Source organism: Ananas comosus, linkage group 3 (assembly GCF_001540865.1).
Source record: "Ananas comosus cultivar F153 linkage group 3, ASM154086v1, whole genome shotgun sequence".
Lineage (NCBI taxonomy): Eukaryota > Viridiplantae > Streptophyta > Magnoliopsida > Poales > Bromeliaceae > Ananas > Ananas comosus.
Genome location: NC_033623.1, coordinates 263,452 through 284,127, shown reverse-complemented (window position 1 = coordinate 284,127; position 20,676 = coordinate 263,452). Strand labels below are relative to the sequence as shown.

At 40.2% G+C, this 20,676-nt stretch overlaps 5 protein-coding genes across 6 annotated transcripts; 1 reads left to right on the top strand and 4 right to left on the bottom strand.

Moving 5' to 3' along the window:
- Positions 1,298-4,847, bottom strand: LOC109707428 (aspartic proteinase CDR1-like). Its single transcript, XM_020228669.1, has 2 exons — positions 2,621-4,847; positions 1,298-2,188 (listed from the first exon to the last, which is right to left on the bottom strand). Exons 1-2 carry the CDS (start codon positions 3,166-3,168, stop codon positions 1,363-1,365), a joined length of 1,374 nt encoding a protein of 457 aa, XP_020084258.1. The 5' UTR covers positions 3,169-4,847; the 3' UTR covers positions 1,298-1,362.
- LOC109707430 lies at positions 4,991-6,034 on the top strand. Its single transcript, XM_020228673.1, has one exon. The coding sequence runs from the start codon at positions 5,212-5,214 to the stop codon at positions 5,776-5,778; it is 567 nt and encodes a 188-aa protein (XP_020084262.1). The 5' UTR covers positions 4,991-5,211; the 3' UTR covers positions 5,779-6,034.
- LOC109707429 (F-box/FBD/LRR-repeat protein At5g22700-like) lies at positions 6,556-10,207 on the bottom strand. 2 transcript variants are annotated; one of them, XM_020228671.1, is made up of 4 exons: positions 9,229-10,207; positions 8,994-9,156; positions 7,288-7,458; positions 6,556-6,937 (listed from the first exon to the last, which is right to left on the bottom strand). In XM_020228671.1, exons 1-4 carry the CDS (start codon positions 9,996-9,998, stop codon positions 6,770-6,772), a joined length of 1,272 nt encoding a protein of 423 aa, XP_020084260.1. In that variant the 5' UTR covers positions 9,999-10,207; the 3' UTR covers positions 6,556-6,769. The 2 variants fall into 2 exon arrangements, with proteins under 2 accessions (XP_020084260.1, XP_020084259.1); XM_020228670.1 differs by having other exon boundaries at positions 8,994-10,207.
- LOC109707900 (heat shock protein 83-like) lies at positions 10,554-14,377 on the bottom strand. The gene is made up of 4 exons (XM_020229430.1): positions 14,074-14,377; positions 13,812-13,953; positions 12,957-13,237; positions 10,554-12,403 (listed from the first exon to the last, which is right to left on the bottom strand). The coding sequence occupies exons 1-4, from the start codon at positions 14,209-14,211 to the stop codon at positions 10,850-10,852; spliced, it is 2,115 nt and encodes a 704-aa protein (XP_020085019.1). The 5' UTR covers positions 14,212-14,377; the 3' UTR covers positions 10,554-10,849.
- Positions 19,489-20,641, bottom strand: LOC109708233 (protein SHI RELATED SEQUENCE 1-like). Its single transcript, XM_020229882.1, has 2 exons — positions 20,313-20,641; positions 19,489-20,078 (listed from the first exon to the last, which is right to left on the bottom strand). The coding sequence occupies exons 1-2, from the start codon at positions 20,452-20,454 to the stop codon at positions 19,717-19,719; spliced, it is 504 nt and encodes a 167-aa protein (XP_020085471.1). The 5' UTR covers positions 20,455-20,641; the 3' UTR covers positions 19,489-19,716.

Sequence of the window (20,676 nt, the reverse complement as noted above, 5' to 3'; positions counted from 1 at the left end):
CATAATAGCCTTTTTTTTTATAGTTAAAAAAATCTGCTTATAATCTTTTTTTAGTTTTTTAAAGGAAAAAAAATATTTAAAACCTAAAAAAACACACTAGGCCAGCACGGGCTCGGCCCGAACTTTTAGCCGTTCCGGTCCGGGCCGGGCCGGCCGAGCCGAGCCGGACCGGGCTAGTGTGGATCTGGTCACTCCCGGTGAGCTCACCGCCTTGACAACATGGGCCGATTCGCCCCAAAATAAATTTTGTTGTGGATTGGTGGGGAAAAAAATTCGAGGTCACGATTACACAGCGGTGAGCGTACCGCGTGCACCGGGTGCAAATAGGGTGGTTTAATAGTAGGCTCACCATATCAACAATTATTTAAATTTAATAATAAATTCAAAATTAAATTTAAATTGTGAGTTTGATTCAGGGATCTACATATGAATCAAGACAAAATTTTAAATTTTGGGTGTGCACAAAAAAACAAAAATTGTATATTGTGAAACACATATAAAAGGTAATATACTTAGAAACCAATCAAATTTATAAATAAATTAATTTAAAAAACTCATGCCATCAAAAATTATCTAAAATTTTCAATTTAAAATCCAAATTTAGAATTAACTATCAGTGAGCTGATAAAATGGTTAATTTGAAGAAATTTTCTAATTTAGCTGGCTAAAATAACTGAAATCAAATTAAATGAAAGCCGAGGAAAAGAGGCCCTTTACTTTGTTGCTTGCTTCTGAGAAATCAAATGAAATTGATGCCTAACCATATCATCCTGTTTGGATGTTAAAATAACTTATTCAAGAATAATTTATTCGATATAAAAATTTTCTTATATAATTTAAAACAAAAAATTTAATTTTGGCTCCTTAAAAGATCATATAAAACACAATTAAGATCACTCATTGGAGCAGTGCTAGGTGATAGGCTATTGGAAATAGTTTAGGGTGGAAACTAATGTAAAGGACACTCAATAAGCATTCTTATAGGATACTTTTGGATTTTAAACAAGATATTTGCAATAATTTACGCGGTGTAAGAATTTTAAAAGCAATTAGTACCACAATTCTCGTATATATATATCTAGAGAGAGAGGTGCATTAACAAACTACTTTGTAAAAGCTCCATTTAAACTATAGATTTCACTTTAAATAAGTCTCTATTAATGGATCAGATAATAATTGAAGATGTTCTTTTTCACTTGTGGGGCTCATTAAGGATGTTCAAGCCTAATTTCCGCGTCTAAAAAGCTTCTTAGTTAATGTGATGTTGAATGAACATGTTTTCATTCCAAACTTCACATTAGAATGAAACATCATTTACCTTTTATTAGAGCTCATTATAAAGTTTTGCAACCGTTCACTCTCTCAATCTCGCGCACAATTCTCTTCGGCGAAAGTTAGCTTGCGCTTTCGAACATCGAACACCATCCGAAAGTTCTGCTGCAGAACGGCCGCGAGGAGCGTAAACTCCCCTTTCCTCACAAACAAGCAGAACGTGCCCAGCGCCTCGTCGATCAAGAAGACACTCTTGGCCTTCGGCCGAAAAACGGCCCCTCGGAGGTGAAACCCGACCGTCGGGTAAGACGAGAAGCCCCTCGGCTTCTTGTAGCACAGTTCCAAGCCCGTGTCCCTCGGATCCTCGATCTTTCGAAGATCATAGTTTTGAAAATACTCCTCCAAAGAATGAACCAAAGCATCGAACGCCTCTCCGATCATGAAAGTGACCGATAAACCCGAGTCTATGATGCAACCGCCGGTGCCATTGCGGTTTACCTTGAAAGTATCTGGCGGCAAACGAAGCAAACGACCGTCGACGCTGAGATCCTTCAGCTCAAGAGAATACACTTCGAGCTCGTGCTTCGGTAGGATGGGCGTGGTTTGCGCATGTTTTATTCGCTCGACGTCAGTACCGAATCGAAGATAGCTCTGGCCGGTGTGTTCTAGGGGGACCAAGCAATACGAGAAGCGGCCCTTCGCTCGGTCTCCGAGCTGCATCAGGAAGGACCGTACGTCGGAACCCAAGCCGAGAATCCCGCTGACTGCCTGGGTTCTAGGGTACATGTCTGAGCTGCTCTCTTTGGAGCAACCGAAGCCCACGCCGTCGACAGCCTCGGAGCGGCCGCCGAGGTTGGACGCGAACGTGAAACGCTCGGCCGCTATAATCCCTTTGGTGTAGGTGCCGTCAAAGAACCTGACAAGAACGAATCAGATGACGCACACTCTTATCTATCATTTCTTCACAAATAGCTTACTAAATAACTTTATATTAAAGTCAAAAGTAGAAACTTTAATTTGAAAAAATAGACTAGACCAGTAGTGGGTGCCCATTCGGCCTATCTTATTGTACAAGTTTTTCTCATTTTGAGAAGCAATTGTTCTTCTATGTCAACAACATAAAATGAGCTTTTTTGCGCCGGATAACTGGTATTGTTTTCAAAGACTAGAAAAATAATTTTGACTTCTTATCACCGTGGTCTCTTTGTTCGTCTAATGCTTCAGCTTTTGGAACAGAAGAGCAGCTTCGAAAACCAAACCAAACCAAACAAACATTACCACACAGTAAATAACCGCTCAGATATAAGTTTACGGAGAGATCAAGGAGAATCTTAGTAGGGCAGCGTACTTCATCTCGTAGTGGCACTTGTTGTTGATGCACGGGTACCCGGCACAAAGGCGGTGGTCGCAGGGTAGTGTGCGGTACGTTCTCGACTTGGCCGGCCAGTACAATGGCGGGAGCTGCGGGAAGTAACTCCGACATGGTGCGCACTGTGTCCACATTATGTTGCTTCCCGTGTCAAGGTGCAAGCGCGTGAAGGTCGGCGGATTCCCAATGCCGAGCTTCACCATGTACAGCCACTTATCGTGTGCCACGATCGGCCGCACCCCCATCAGGCGAGACCCGTGGGCCAGCGACATTGCGATCTCAAAGTATCGGCGGTCGGAAATCTCGACGAGCTGTTTGATCATTTCGACCGTTGTGAGGTTGGGAGAGTACAACGGGGAGCGAATGGAGTATCTGTGAATGAGCTCAAGAGTGAGGCCCTCGCCCTCGCCCTCGCCTTCGCCTTCGCTTTTGCCGGGTTGTTCAGCAAAGGTAGGGCTCATTGTGAGGGCTACTACTAGAAGGGATAAGGCAAAAAGGGTGATGAAGCCATGGATCATTTGAGCCATAGTGTTGATGAGAGAGAGAGAGAGAGAGAGAGTTTTTATGGTTGGAGAGTTTGAAAGAACTTAGGAAGTGAGAAATGGTGAGTGAAGACCCTGGGGGATGTATAATAAGTAAACTAGCTTTTGTAAAGAGCAAAAGGATTCTCTCTTTGGATTAAAGCAATGTGGTGGATAGGTAACCAATCAGTGGTCCTGAATATAATTTTACAAGATTCTGGGCTACTCAAATATTGGATACTGCATGCTTGAAATTTTAAAAGTCATGTCCCATATATATATGTATAATATAAACACATACACACTTGAAAAATTCATCTGCCACATAAGTGATCCTATGATCTTCTATTTTCTTTCTTCTGATGCCAATCTATGTGCACCAACAAATTTCGCACATTTATTACCAATAGTGGGGAAAAAAATTAGCAAGACCTACAGCTATAGACTTTTTTTTTTTTTTTTTGAGAGATAAGTAATATACTACTCGCTTTGTTTATTTCATTTAGAAATAAATTTAGCTAAAAATATGAATCAACTAGGTTTTGAACTTAGAATCTCGGATGCCAACCACTAAATCCGTAGCCACTTGCGTTAGGGACAATCGATAGCTATAGCCAATTTTGAAATAGACCCCTAACATGAATGTTTTCGATTGACGCGATTTAATTTTTTTTCAATTATATTTTATAACGCAAAGTTGTTCGCATACAATTTGTTCCCAACTACATGATCCAACTGTTCTGTGACAAGTTACACCCAACACTATAAAATAAAACGAAATTGGAATAAAAATATTCAGAATTTTACTTCTCCGTTTTTTTTTTGTTTTTTTTTTGTATGACCATAAAACATATATCTTAGGTACCGACAATATAATCTTGTTTTATAAAAATAAATTAATTATTATTTTATACATTTTTTTAAATTGTGTATGATACAATTTCCATACTATCCCAAACGGAGCCTTACCCGATAAGAAATTATATTTGTTTTGTCTTTCATGTCGTTCTCACCTTATATAAGCTATTATTATTATTATTATTATTATTATTATGGGTTACTACGTAAAATAAAGTATAAATTAATTTAATTAATTTCCTACTAAAGAGGTCATCCCTAACCCACCGCCCGCGTCCACATCTATCCGTGACTTTCTCACCTAAACTACGACGCGTCCCAAATTCACATGATTTAATTTGATTCCTAAGACAAAAAAAATGTAGAGAGGGAGACCCCCTCAACTATAGTGAATTTTGAAACGGCCCCACAGGGACCTTCCAAATTTCCTAAATGGAAAGCTAAGCTACTCAAAAGGATGAGTTTCTAATTTCCTTAATAGTTGGGGGCTGGTCTTAACTCTATTTTTTTTTATCCATCAAGCTCAAGCAAGCTCTTAGCCTATCATATCATCACCCCTTCCCACTTTTACCCTCTCCAATCCCATTCTTTTTTTTTTTTCTTTTTTTTTTACTTAATAGGGTTAATTGCATACAAATTCTTGCAAACATAATGACTTACAGATATATTTCTATAAAATTCAATATTTATAAATTATTTTTACAAAAATCCTAATATTTTCAGTTATATCTTTCTAATTTGTTACCATTAGAGAACTGTTAGAAAACTGCTTATTTTTTCAATTTTACCATCACAAATATGTCCCTCTAAAAATTATAACAGTATAACACAAGAGGGATAAAAATATTAAAAATTAATTCAAATAAAATATTTAACCTATGGTTAACTAAATTTTTCTAATGAATTCTAAGGACATGGACATATCTAAAAATATTAAAATTTTTACAAAAATAATTTATAAAAGTTCAACTTTAAAGAAATATATATCTGTAATTTACTATATTTACGGAGAGCTGTACGACCCTAATTAATAATTAATTAATTTCTCCCCCCTTCGTCACGCGTCTCCTCCCCCAAATCTCTCCAGACTCTCTCTCTCTCTCTCTCTCTCTCTCTCTCTTAATCCATCACTTTCCCCAAATCTCTCTCGATCGATCGATCGAGAGATCATGCACTACTACTAGTACACGCATGGAGGACGAGGACCACAGCTCCCCCAAGCCCCCCGAGCACTCCGGGTCCATGGCGACGACGACGACGACGACGAGCATCCACGTGACGGCGCTGGACGGGGTGGTGAACGTGAACTCGCTGTTCACGGTGGCGGTGTTCGTGGGGCTGTCCCTGACGGGGCCGCCGAGCCCAGGGCAAGGGGGAGGGTGCAGCGCGGGTGCGGACGTGGCGCGGAACCTGCTGGCGTTCGAGGTGGTGTCGTTCAGCTTCTTCCTGTTCTCGAGCCTGGTGGCGCAGGGGCTGAAGCTGGCGCTGAACCTCATCAACGCCAACGACCCCCACGACGCCTTCCGCGCGCGCATCGACGCCCGCCTGCTCCGCCTCGGGATGCTCGCCTCCGCCGGCGGCTCCGTCCTCGGCTGCGTCTTCCTCCTCCTCTCCATGGTCGACGTCATCCAGATCCGCCTCGGCCTCCTCTCCTGCGGCGCCCCCCCCGCCGTCCGCTCCGCCGCCGCCCTCATCGCCCTCGTCTCCGTCGCCCTCGCCGTCTACGTCTCCACCGTCTTCTACGCCTTCACCCACTAGCCCCCTTCCCCCCCATCACCCCTCCTCCGCACCACGCTCGAATGGACTCATCATTACGTGTTTGTTTATTTACTATTTACTATTTACTATTTACTATTATTATTATTATGTTGGTAATGGGAACGACAGATGCTTCCTTGCTTATCATCATCCACTGCAGTAATGTGTTTTATTTATTTTTATTGCTGGCTAAATTGTACAAGGTGTTCTGTCTGTCCTCAATTTTTAGTACTCTAATTTTATTTATTATTACGAATTTTTTAGCCCAAATTTTTTAAATTGCTGCAATCAAATTCAACAATCTAATCTAATTAACTTAACCAACTAATCCAATAGTGTATCACTCATATGGCAATGATGTTATTGGAATGGTTGAAGTGCTAATAACAACTAAGAAATATGACAGTATTGCTGCAATTGATGGAGTCATATTCTACTGTAGGGACAAACAAAAGAAGAAGCAAAAAACAAGGAGAGAGAGGTGAAATTTCTACCAGAGTCATGATTTTTGCATGCTCAATGTTCAATTCCAATCCAAGCCTAGAAAAAAGAAATTACTAGTATTATACTACAAATAATAAGAGACAAAAGCTAGGTGCTGAATAATAGCCTGAGAAAGGAACCTCATTAGATAGATTAGAGTACAAGAAACCTTACCCAGAAAATTGTGCTCTTTTGTGGTCGCGCCCAATCTACTGCACAACCTGAAACATTTACAACACAAAAAGATCTCATGAAGTGGTGTACTTGCTGCTATATCGAAGAATCCAAACAGGCTAGAGGCACACAAAACCAATAATCCGATTAATGAGTTCCGAAAGTCCTTTGGCTCATTGAGCAATCAAAAAGATACTCAAGAAAAAACACTAATGTAGAGATAAATTAGATAATATGCAGCAAAACGAGTCGCAAGAAACTCGAAAACATCACAAAAAGAGGTTGAGCGGATTCACAAAAGCTCTCTGTTATTATAGCATTTACGGATTTACGGTTACTCTTTTATCTTCAATCTCTTCGACAGCAGCTTCACAGCCTCAGTCCTCCTCTTCTTTACTCGAAGATCGGTGAAGCATGCAGTTTGATAATTGCCAGAAGAATTTCGAGGCAGCTTCGATTGCCAGTCTTTTGCCTTCTTCTTCTTATCATTGATATACGGAGACTGAAAGACAAGAGAGTAAAAATTAGTTTGAAAGCATTGCGGCCTACACGGAGCGCTTCTGCAAAACTGCTGTCTCAAAAGAGCACCGATAGCTTTTTCTTGAAAATTGTCCTTCACAGCTTTCTCCCAGCAGAAGCAGAAACTTCGTACCGGAGTTTCTGCTCTTTGGGCTCCAAAAGCTCATCTTAGCTTCTTGTAACAGCAACGGCTCTGGACTATCCGTCAGCCAAACATCACAAACTTCTACCTTCTTGAATACAGCAGTTCCAGAGCCGGGGCCAAACAACAAGGCACATAATGTAGAAACTCAATATTCTACAAGAGAAGGATTGAAGTTTAAGTGCCATTACCGAGTGGCACAAGTCGAGAGAATCGAGAACCGGCGAATGATCAAGCAAAGTAATCATGTCTCTGATATTTATCTCATGAAAGGATGTGTAGACAAACAAACTTCTCAGATTAGGAAAAGTCGGAAGGCTCCTTTCTTCGTCTACCAAGAGGCGAACCGGAAGTAACTGTCTCTAAATGTTTTCATGCAAAAGATTATACACAATTAGAGGCATCCTTTCACCAATGAAACATGCAGATAGAAATACATGAAAATTTTAAATAACAATAATATTAATAATAATAGTAAACATAAGCAGGATGTGCTAAACTACTATTGTTTATTTGAGACGTTGGAAATTTTCAATTTAAACATTATTGTGTGCCCTGTGAAGAATTTATGAGTAGGTGGCTTACACCTGATGTACCTATTTCCTCTATAGGATAGACACAGGGCATGACAGCCAAACTCGCTTTACACAATCTACACAACCAAAGGAAAAAAAAAAAATTACAGAGCTTAGACAGAAAAAACAATATATCATGCCAAACGCATGATACCATCAAATGATAGCTTATCAAGGCGTTAGGCCAAAACACCAACTAAAGAACAACGAAGTTGTCAAAGCAAATCAAGAGAATACAAATGCAAGCCATCTATTGCTCTAGAGCTATATTTCACAAAGTCTCATCAAATTGATCTAGAGCTAGTCATCTTTCAATTCTTTTGTTTGTTATGTTGTTCTTCTACTCCGCAACATTTTGAAATAAGTGAGAATAAGATATAATACATTGGACTAACATATATTACAGGATTTTAGTATCAAACGGACAGGGAAGATGCAGACTTCGACTTACGCTGTCTTAAAGTTCACATCAAGATAGCTAATCTCCCGATGCCCAGAGAACAAACAAAAACAAAATATTTTCAAATAACATCTCACAGAGCTAAAATTTGCATAAGAAATAAGGGTTCTGTACCAAGGCAAATCTCTCAATCAAGAGACTACTAACAGACATTATGGAAAGAATGTCTACTAAACCACAAGATTACTGCAACAGATTCTTAGCCTATAAATCAACTTCCTTATTTCAGTAAACAACCATGCATGAAATTTGGCTCAATCATTAGAAGTACTATCGAAACCTCCAGGAAGCTGGAAAAAGTATGCATTCAGCCGTTTATTAGCAGCCGGAAATACAGAATGATTACAACGATTCATGGGTGGCTCTTCTCACTAACATTCTGGGCCATAAATCTTGAGTGGAATTCCTACTCTTGGGAAGAATAATCAGCATCTAAAGGAGCTATAAAATTAAAGGAAAAATAGGATACCACTGTTCTCACTCTATCCTCCAAGGAAACACTAAACAACTACTAAATCCAACTCGAGAATCGAGTTATCGCCTACTTTAGTTACTCCTACAATTAAAAAAGCTGTCCCTATTATGAAAAACCAAACACAAAACTGATATTGTTTCTTAAATAGTGATATGACTCGAGAATAGAAACGTTGCTCCCCTAGAAATTGTCAATGAACCAAATGAACTTTGTGGGTAGCGTTAGATATCCCCACTTCATGGTTGGGCACTAAAGTCATTATTCAGGAGCTATCCTCACTTGCTAAACACAGTCGAGATTATGCCTAGAACAGATGTTTTCTTTTGGAATATTTCTCACTACTTCTGGGATGAAAATCACAAGATAATGTAAGCGTCCGAAGATTACCCAACAAGCGGAGACGCGAATTTTAAGCTCAGACACATTGGCAACACTCTGAATCACACATCCTACAGCAGCAGCATCCTCGGCCGTAAGATCCGACAATGTGACACGCGCCCTCCGGAGCGAGGGCATGAACCCCTCATACTTCGCCAACGGCCCCGAGAGGCTGCATCGCAGGAGCTCGAGCTTAGGACACCACAATCGCACCTCAAGGAGCCAATGCGAATTAAGATTCAACCTTTTAAGATTGGGAGCATTCAGATCCACCTGCTTCGCCCTCACGTCCCTCAGATTGAGATCCTCAAGCACCGGGGCGCTGGCGACGAGCCGCGAGAGGGAGAGGGGCTCAAGCAGGAGGTAAAGGCTGAGCCTTCTTAGGCGATCTAGCCGGATAGTGTCGGGGAGAACGATGCCCTTGTCGCCATAGGGGTTGGAGAAGGTGGAGAGGGAGAGGGACTCTAGGGTTTCGAAGTCGAGGATGAATGGGAGGAGATAGATTAGGGTTTCGTGGTGGAGGTCGAGGTGGAGGTGGCGGAGGCCGAGGGGGCGGGAGCGGACGAGCCAGGAGATCGGGTCGAGGGGGTCGAGGAGGTGGCGCGCGGAGTAGTCGGAGCAGAGGCGGAGGCGCCGGAGCGGCGCAGAGCGGTCGCGGAGGGAGAGGAAGCGATCGGCGAGGAGGACGAAGCGGGGGGTGCGGCGGAGGGAGGAGCGATCGAGGTAGAGGGAAGGGGAGGAGGCCCAGAGGCCGCGGAAGCGACGGGCGAGGAGGGAGAGGCGCACGGCGACGTGGGTGGGGAGGAAGGAGACGATGCGGAGCAGGAGATGCTCCGGGAGCTCCGCGAGACGATCCCTCTTCTTCTCCTCCGTCGCCGTCGTCGCCGTCGTCTTCTCCTTCTCCGGCCACGAGATGGTGGCGGTGGTGGAGGTGGCGTCGTCCGCCATGAACGGGGGAGGAGGTAGGGTTAGGGTTTCGGAGTGGAGGATGGTGGGGTCTGGGGACGACGACATGGCGATGGAGGGAGACGAAGCATATTGTTTTGGAGCATAAAAATTGGCGCTCGAACAAACGAGATGGGCTTGTGAAAATGAGGATTGCTTAGGGTGTATGTGTAGAGGAATATGCCCTCTACACCATGCACCTAGCCCTACGTGATAAAAAAAATCTCACAAATCAAAATTTATAATCCATTAACTATGCGAGTGCGCGTTTGTTCGTGGTTTCAGGTACGCCTGGTGGAGATAATAAGTTTCTCAAATACATGAAACTGTTAATAAATTGTCAATAATTCTAACAATTTTAAAATTGTATCATCATCCTATTAAATAAATTTCACTCTTTAGAATCTAAATAAATTTGGTCATATCATTTGTTGTTTGTAGAATGTAATTTCTTAGCATAAAAGAGCTTCTTCTATTCAATTAGAAAAATAGAGAAACATTTTTTTTTTTTTTCACCTTTTCCCTTTTTCTCCCAAGAGCAATGAAACTGAATGACTTGCCTAAACACTTCCAAGACCATGTGAAAAGACTCAAAATGCAATCAACAGCAAATTTTAACTAAAATTGGAGGAGAAAAAAACACAAAAAGAATACTGACTTAGAACACAGAATGTTCTTGTTCCATTATAACACTAAGTATAGTAACACAAAAGTACGACACACTACGCACGCTTCGTAACAGGACTAACAGTTTTGCTGCAGTTGCTCATATAACACGACCAAGACACTACATACAAAGTAAGAGATATGTTAACCTCCCCACACAGCAACTACAAGATGAGAGAGAGAGAGACACAAATGGACCGAAAGAGAAGAGACAAGAAAGACACTTGTATTTGCAAACGAGCATAATTGTCATTTCAATCAACCTCCTCCATCTTGCTCTCCTCGTTGCCGTCGTCCTCCAATGGCGGCATGTCGGCATCCTCGTCGCCAGCCCCATCCTCATCAATGTTCAACCCTAATTTCAACATCCTGTGAATCCTCCCAGCGAATGTGTTTGGGTCGTCCAAACTAAACCCCGAAGTCAGTAATGCCGTCTCGTATAAGAGCATCACCAAATCCTTCACAGACTTGTCATTCTTGTCGGCCTCTGCCCGCTTCCTCAACTCCTCCATGATACCATTCTCGGGGTTGATTTCCATAGTTTTCTTGCTCGACATGTAAGAGCTCATGCTACTGTCCCTCAAAGCTTGGGCCTTCATGATCCTTTCCATGTTAGCTGTCCATCCGTACTCTCCGGTGACTAAACAACAAGGAGAATCCACAATTCTATCAGAAACCACCACCTTTTCGACCTTATCCCCCAAAATTTCCTTCATGGTCTTGCATAAGCTCTCGAAAGCAGCTTTTTTCTCTTCCCTTTTCTTCTTCTCCTCTTCTGTCTCCTCGAGCTTAAGCCCTTCCTTGGTTGCCGAAACGAGCTTCTTCCCATCGTACTCCTTCAGCTGCCCAACAGCATATTCATCGATTGCGTCCACCATGAAGAGAACCTCATATCCCTTCTTCTTTAGCCTTTCGAGGAAGGGGGAGTTCTCTACCGCCTTCTTGCTCTCTCCTGTGATGTAGTAGATATCCTTTTGCCCTTCTTTCATTCTGGTCACATAGTCTTTGAGGCTCGTCATTTCGTCGCCGCTCTTTGTTGAGTAGTATCTGAGGAGATCAGCCAATTTCGCCCTGTTCTGGCTATCCTCATGAATACCCAATTTCAAGTTCTTCGAGAAGGCTTCATAGAATTTGTTGTAGTCCTCTTTATTCTCTGCGATCTCGAAGAACATCTCGATGCACTTCTTCACGAGGTTCTTCCTCATCACTTTGAGGATCTTGTTCTGTTGGAGCATTTCACGGGAAATGTTAAGCGGCAGATCATCAGAATCAACCACTCCCTTCACAAATCCAAGATACTCAGGCATAAGCTCCTCGCAGTTGTCCATGATGAAGACTCTCCGAACGTAGAGCTTAATGTTGTTAAGCTTCTTCCTCGTGTCGAAAAGGTCGAAAGGAGCCCTTCTCGGGACGAAAAGAATGGCTTTAAACTCAAGCTGGCCCTCGACCGAGAAGTGTTTCACGGCCAAGTGATCCTCCCAGTCATTGGTCAAGCTCTTGTAGAAGGAAGCATACTCTTCCTTGGTGATTTCTTCAGGCTTCCGAAGCCAGATGGGCTTCTGCTTGTTGATGAGTTGCCACTCGTGGGTGACTTCCTTGACCTTCTTCTTCTTGGATTTAGTCTCTTTCTCCTCATCGACCTCTTCTACATCTCCCTCTTCTTCCTTCTTCTTGGATCCTTCCTCATCTTCATCATCGCTAATTTCCTTTTCAGTAGTCTTCTCAGTCCAGAGATAGATTGGGTAGCTGATGAATTCAGAGTGCTTCTTTACAAGATCCTTCAACCTCCTCTCCTCCAAATATTCCAGCTGCACACAATTCAGATCACCACTAGCACTTCCTTTCTCTAAACTTTCATTAATAGTTATTAAAGAGTATAGCTTCTAATAAAATTTTAGTTTTGTTAATATATATGAACGAAACATAATACTCCATTCCACATAATTCACCAATAATTAATTCAAGTTTTTTCTTGTTAAACAACAGTTACCTACAAATATCGAAACGTCTGAAACACAGTTCATAATATGAAAATGCATGTAAAACAGGAGCATCCAGCATATCATTGGCTTTCAAGTTTTAGCAGGCATTTACAGAAATTTTAAATATACTCACAAGGCATATATGAAATCGAAGTTTTAAGGGAAAGAGAGTTTCAGAATATGCAGCATGTTTAGACAAACCCTTCTGCATGAAACCTAGCAAAAATTGAATTTTCATGGATACATACACTACAGACAATTTTATGCAATTTCAAAGGGCTACATGTCAAAATTCAAACTCGTAGAGCTCTGCGCCTAAAATTAAATGTCTTAATTGAATGCACACATGAAAAGAAACGATTTATCAAAATGACCTTACCTGATCTTCCTTGAGGTAGAGGGTGATCTTGGTTCCCCTGCCAAGCTGCTCGCCAGAGGTGTCTCTAGTAACAGTGAAGGAACCACCAGCCTGGGACTCCCAGATGTATTGCTCATCATCATTGTGCTTTGTGGTCACGATGACCTTCTCGGCAACCAAGTACGCAGAATAGAAACCGACACCAAACTGGCCAATCATGCTCACATCAGCCCCAGCCTGGAGTGCCTCCATGAACTCCTTGGTGCCGGATCTTGCAATGGTACCCAAATTGTTCACAAGATCTGAAGACAAAAGGGAAAAAATCAGCATCAGGAAGTGTACAATAAATCTCAATCTCATTCTAGATAACCAGCAAAGATATGTCATTCCCTCCCCTACAGATCGATTCATTATTCACACAATCAGAGTCGAGTAAAAGCTGCCTTTCTAATGTTTCCAATAAGTTCCTTAATTCTGTACCACCATATTGTGCTTCTTAACATCAAATAGTTCTAGATTGCACTCAATTTATCTGTAAGATTCTTGTTCAGTATAACAGATTCATTAAACTTTTCTTTTTAATCTTCAAGGAGAATAAACAAGCAGAATTCAGATGTAGCAACATGATACAGAGATGAGATATTACAGAATGTATATAATCAACACATGCTCATCTAATTGCGTCAGATGAACAACAAAATTGCAACTAGAAACAAAAACCAATCACAAAAACTAATCACATAAATTTTCAACTAAGATCATCAAATCGGACAATGCCAGCTTCATAGCAATCATATCTCCCAAATCGAACGATAGAAGCATGATCCAAACTAGTAGGAAAAGAAACAGAGAGAGAGCGTGATTGATCTATCTTACCAGCCTTGGTCATGCCGATGCCGCTATCGATCACTGATAGTGTCTTGTTCACCTTATCCGGTACGATTCTGATGAACAACTCCGGTTGCGCATCGAGCTTGCTCTTATCAGTGAGGCTCTCGAATCGGATCTTATCCAACGCCTACAAACGACACGCAAGCATGCATCAGCACCCCCCGAATCCAGATCCCCCGATCCAAATTCTCATCAAAAACCACTTAAAAATCCCCCCCCAACAAAAAATCGATCAAAAAACACTCACATCAGATGCGTTGCTGATGAGCTCGCGGAGGAAGATCTCCTTGTTGGAGTAGAAGGTGTTGATGATGAGGCTGAGGAGCTGGTTGATCTCCGCCTGGAAAGCGAACGTCTCCGTCTCCCCCATCGCCACATCCGCCATTGTTGGAGCACGAACGATCGCGCGATCTCACAGAGGAATCAGAAGACGAGAATCGGGAATCGCACGCGAGAGCGTAGAGAGAGCGTGATTAGGGTTTCGAGAACGCAAGCGAGGAGGGAGACGAAGAGTGGGCGAGTATTTATAGCGGACGCGCGCGGGGAAGGGGAATGGGGCTCCGGGAGCTTCTAGGGGCTTCGTCGCGCAACAGGGGAGTCGGGGTTATTCGAGAGAGTTCCGGGAGTCCGGGACCATTATAAGTTTATTTCGAATCTCCCGAAGCTTCCGAGGTTGTGGATGGCGGGAAAACTACCTTGTAATTACGTGGACCTGGTCTATTGCACCAGCCAATAACAAAGCAGAAAGAGATTTAGAAGCCACGTGACCTGTAAATGATGCGGTGGACCAAGTCTATGGAGGCCCAGCCCACCAAGTATAATCGTTAAAGCCTAGCCCAAATAATAAAAGGGTTATTAGGCCCAATTCATTTTATTTCCAAATTGGGCCCAAATGGGTGCAACCTCCGAGTTTGAGTCCATTTTGAATTAGGTTGAGACAAGTTAAAGTTGACTCGACTTTCGACTCTAGTTCTCTTTGACTTCTTTTGGGAATGCATGTGAGGAGATTGCGTTACATCCGGTGCATAAGTATGATGAAAAAAAAATATTTCGTTTGTTTTCGTACTTAATATAATGTACGTACATTGTGCGTGTTTAATTTCCATGAGTCGGTTAATTACCATATATTTTATATGGTTCACATTGCTTTTTTTTTTGAGAGAGAGAGAAAGGTAGCATGCTATCCGCTTCATTTATTTTATTTAGAAATAAACTTAGCTAAAAATGTGAATTAACTAGGATTCAAACTTAGGTCTCGGGTATCAACCACCAAGTCCTTTGCCACTTGTTCTAGGGACGGTCGGTTATGGTTCACATTGCTATATACAATTTGCGCCAACTCTGTTTTACGTAATAGCTTTAGATGGTCTTCAATACCAAACGTCACGTAACATAAGGATGCTAACATCTGAATTTTAGTCGTATTGCATGCATATAATATCTTGAACATTAATTGAACTATATATATAGGACTATTTGAAAATATTAAATAATGCTATTCATTGCACATGAAAGTGATTTAACATGTAATTGAAAATTATAAAAAGTTTCAAAGTTTAAAATGGCACTTTTAAAATCAAACTAGAGGTCAGATGAGTCCAGGTCTTTCTTTTTCTTATTTTGTTAAATATAGTAATTACATCAGATTCAGTTGACTAATACTGAAATACTTATGGAAGCAATATGCGAAGATAAATAACAAATTAATGAAATACCAAGCTATCTATTGCCACTTTGAATATTGGGAGCCCAAAATATATTAGGCACTGAAATATAAGTATTAATAAGTTATTTCCTATTTACATGCTTATTCCTTGTAATTAATTAATCATATAAATTGTAACTTCTTAATTAATATTGTTCACAAGTATCAGTTCCACCAAAGGAAACACAATGAGAATTTTAAACTTAATTTAGCCTACTCAGTACAATTCTCTAAGCTACTACATGAGTTAAAATGCCCATAAACTAAACTAAGAAAGCTAGATTAATGTGGTTGAATTTTTTGAATTTTGCGAGTTTATAGTTCTAACATTTAGTAAATATCCAGTGCTTCAACGTATACACTCAGAGAACTCAAATGATCAAGACTCCAAGGAAAAGTTTTTTTTTTTTTTAATTCACCTTCAAATTAAAAAGATATCTTAAGATCTATCAGTAGAATTAATTTGTTCCATAGAAGAGAGGAGATTGATATATATATTAATTGCAGATTGATATATTTTTATTTAAATTTTAGTTTGAAATATATATAAAGCTATTACAGCAATTAAGAACCCTAAACGCTAAGCCATAAACCCTCAACCCATATATCAAAGTAATTATAATCCTAGCTAGCTAGTATATAACTATATATTCCACATTTTGTTATAATTTATTAGCATCCTAAGAAAATAAGGTAATATGAGTTTAAAATTTTAATTATATCTAACTTATGATACGCGGATAAAATTTATACTATATCAGTTTTGGTTTTGGATACTGAGACTTCCTAAACCCCACAACCGGGTCGAAAACAAAACCAGCAATCACCCAATACATTAATATGCATGAATCGTGCATGAATATATAATAATGTTGATCATGGTTGTTTAACTTTCTTTTATCATAAGTTTTCATAAGTTTGTCACGTTGTTAGTAGAAATTTATGTGCGAATATGCTCATATGAAATAAAAATTTGAGAAGTCAATGATGAAAATATATATATAGTTTGGCGCAAAACTACACTCTTAGCCTATAAAGTTGCATGAGTTCCAATAGATATATGATATTCGGAGTTTATCTATATTAGTTAGCACCATTTTGTGGAAAATCGTGTATTGTATCATAGAACTTGCTTAATGTTTGAATACATGTTTTTTTTTTTTTATTACATTAAGAGTACTAGAATTAATTAAATGGCATTGCATTGAGAAATTCTCAGTAGTTGTGGTCTTGATTTTTTCGCCTTCTAAATGGTTTTTTTATTTTTTATTTTTTCCTTCAATCTGTTTATGTGTTGATTTCATGCAAGAACACGCACGCGCGCGCGCACACACACATATGCTTCATTAATGCACCCGTAGAGTGCAAGAGCAAAGAAAATATTACACATTAATTATTTCAGAACCATTTCATTTTGGTAATGGGTTAAAAAAGGTCTAGCATATCATTTCACTAATGCATTACTGAAATAATTTGGAGAGAAGAAAATGCTACACAATATTATTTCGATCCTAGAGCAAATAATTGATAAAAACATTAAACATGAATTGCTTAGTAATGAAAGCGCAGTGCGCCTTATACTATATGCATTTTGTATATATGATCATCCCTAGCTAATGGCTATAAACTCGAACTTCCATCAGCAAGTTATTGTATACTAGATTACTGAAGAAGAAGATCATGACATATACATATGAGAAAGAGAAAAAGAAAAAAAAGCATAAAATCACAACTTTAAATGCATGTAAACATATAAAACTTATTTTCTCCCCTAACGCTTGCATACCGTGAAAAGTCACAAAAAAGGTTATAAAAACACATAAGCCAAAAAAACCAATAGGATTATGAAAGAAACTTATCATCAATACCGAACAAATTTTAATTCAGTTTCTCTCTCTAAGTACATTTTGTGATGCCGCAATACAAAGCAGGTCAGATTGAAGAAATAAATACTAACACAATTTAATATTTCAGACCAAAAAAGTAACACCAATGGCCACTCAAAGTTAATCCCATAAGAGTGATCATAATCCTGTAAATCAGTCTCCATAATATTTTCCATTAGTATTGAATTTATTTTGGCTTGTAAGTTCTTTAATCGGTTTCTGCAAAATCTAGCTAGAAGCTTATTATGGAGAACAAATTCAAGAGCAATATTTCGCAAAGTAGTCCCGGAATATAGAAACAGTAGCTAACAAAAAAGAGAAAAAATGACAATTAAGATCTCACAATGTAGTTCGTGGGCAATATTTGCTAGCTAGATTTAGTATAGCTGAGAAATTTTGACCTAAAATTGCAAAACAAATGAATAAACTAACAGTAATTCCTTCTTTATTAGATCTGCGTGTGTGTGTGTGTACCCAGAAGACACATTTTTTACGTAAAATTTGAGGACAAGCTCGAAGTTTCATTGCTAGAATGAGTTGATTGAACTACTTATTAGCTAATAGTTATATATTTTGTGGAGATAACAAATCAGTTAACAAAAAGAGCACCAATGAAATGCAAATATTACTACTATTTGCACTGGTAATCACTGCATACTGCTGAAACATTTTCATATGATTATATATTAATGTATATGATCAATAAATTTCAGTTCATTAAGCACATTTCTTAAGGCCATTTCATTTTTATTGTCCCTTCTATTAACTAAGTCCATAGAGGAATTACAAAAGTAACAATAACTTTCTCATCTAAAAATGGACTCTGGAGTAGTGCATTACTTTCCTGCTGCCCTATGTAAGTTGCTGCACTCTAGCCATAGACTTTTTTCCAGTTCACAGCTATAATTAGTGTTTACATGTTTTCAGCACATTAGTTTACACCTACTAGCTAGGAAAACTAATGAGAAACACACCAACTATATATACATATAAGTCATCTCTAGTAAACATATATATATATATAACTGTTCACCAGAGAAGCATTTTCTCATTTTGTGTGTTATAGAGAGAGAGAGAGAGAGAGAGAGAGAGAAATAGAGAGAGAGAGAGAGAGAGAGAGGTTAATATTAAACCATTAGCACTCTTCTATTCTACATTAATGTTGGGATTGGTGAGAGACTAATGAGAGAAAGAAATCACCAAATCTAGCACTCTTATCCTTTCTCAACCATTCTATATTCTTACATTAATTCCTTTCCTTCTCCCAATATTCAGCCTCAAAACACGCAGAGCAAACGATTTGTGGGGTCACATCCATCAATCCCAAGCAAGAAACATAATAGCCCACCCCATAAAATATGCATCTCCTACACTAAACCTCAAAAAAGGATAACAGTGTATACATATATACATGGAAGAAAAGAAACAATACTACAAGTAGAGGGGAGAGAAATTCAAGGCTTTGTAGAGTATATTTTATTTCCTTGGGTTCCTTTCTCAATGCCATGCATGGAGTACTAATGAAGTTCAAATGAGAAGAAAAAGAAGACTTGGTAGAGAAAAGGCTTATAATAATTTAACATAAGATCACAAAAAGTATGCATGCATGCATACATACATACATACATACATACATGCATACATACATGTGTATATATATATATATATATATATATATATATATATATATATATATATGTCAAACAAATTAAACAAACCAACCTCTTGCTTTCCTTTTCTTAGTCTTTTTTTGCCTAACTCCTTACCAAGTTGAGCCCTTTTCAAACTTGCATGCCTAACTAGCTTGCAAAAAAGTCTTAAAAGAAGAAAAGCAAGAGATAGAGATGCTACACTTCATTAGTGTGTTAGATTGAATTCTTAGCCAAGAAATTTGAATGCTTGATCCAATAATTAATGCTACATTTCAAACAGTTTGATCATCGATCGACTAAAATTGAAAAAAAAAAGAAAGAAAATAAGGAGTCTTAAAGAAGAAAAGCAAATGACAAGAGAAACTACACTGCATTATATAGTTTGTTAGATTGAATTCATAGACAAGAAATTTGATTGCTTGATCCAATAATTTATGCGACATTTCAGCGAGCTAGGAGCGCTCTTTGATCATGATCAACTTAACTCGAAAGGAAGAGAAAATAAGCAGTGGAAAGGTAGATGCACGTTAATTTAATTGATCAGTTGAAATCAAAAGCCAAGGAGGAACCCTAGTTTTCCAGTGGTTCAATATACTACTTCATGTTGCTTGATGCAACATTATATGTTAATATTATTTTGACACTTCCTAAGGCCTAGGGTGCTGAGGAAAGAACTGAGTACCAGCCATGAATGCGCTTATCGGGGCCGGGTACACCGCAGAAGGATCCAACAACCCGGCCGAAGCCATTGCTGCCGCAGAGCTACTCATGGCGAGTGCGGCGGCTGCGTTGGCGGCAGCGGGCGACGAGGAGGGCTCGCCTCCATATTGGTGGGAGTCGGGCCCGTGGTCGTAGAGTATGCCTTTGAAGACGTGGCCTCCGATGTTCACCGCCGTCTGGTATGCGAACTCGTCGTCCGCCTCGTCCATCGGGCTCACCCGTATGCATCGGAACACTGCGGCCGAGCTCACCTCCGACGGAAAACTCCCCGCCACCGTCCCTCCTCCACCTATATATATAGCAATTCACATGCATACATTCCAATGCCCATAGTCATGATCGATCAATTACATAACAAATTAAAAAAGAGTAATCTTTAGATAACAACAATAATTATAACAATATTGCAACAACAATGATACGCACTCGTTTCTTACTGGGGAGCTCCCTACTGAAGTTTTTTAAGTTTTATAATTCTAAACGCATTTTTAGGAAAATTAGAGATATGTGTATAGTGGTATACCCGATGAGGCGAGGGCGGTGGCGGTGGCGGTGACGATGGCGGTGGGACGCGCAGCGCACAGCTCGCGCGCCCGTTTGGAGGAGTCGACACCGCCGCTGCCACCGCCGCCGCCACAGCACTGTTGCTTATTGGGCCGGCCCATTACGTCCCATTGTAAGCTCGACGGGGGCTGGGCCGGGCCGGGCCCACCAAAGCCCGGGCCCGCGCCAGCGTGGCGCGTCGAGGGCGTCCCCAGCGACAGGGTGCAGTCCACGTAGGACGACAATCCCTCTCCCTCGCCACCACTACTAGAACCAGTACTATTACTAGTAGTAGGAGGAGCGTAGGAGGGGAAGAGATTGCTAATGGAGAACGACGACGACGA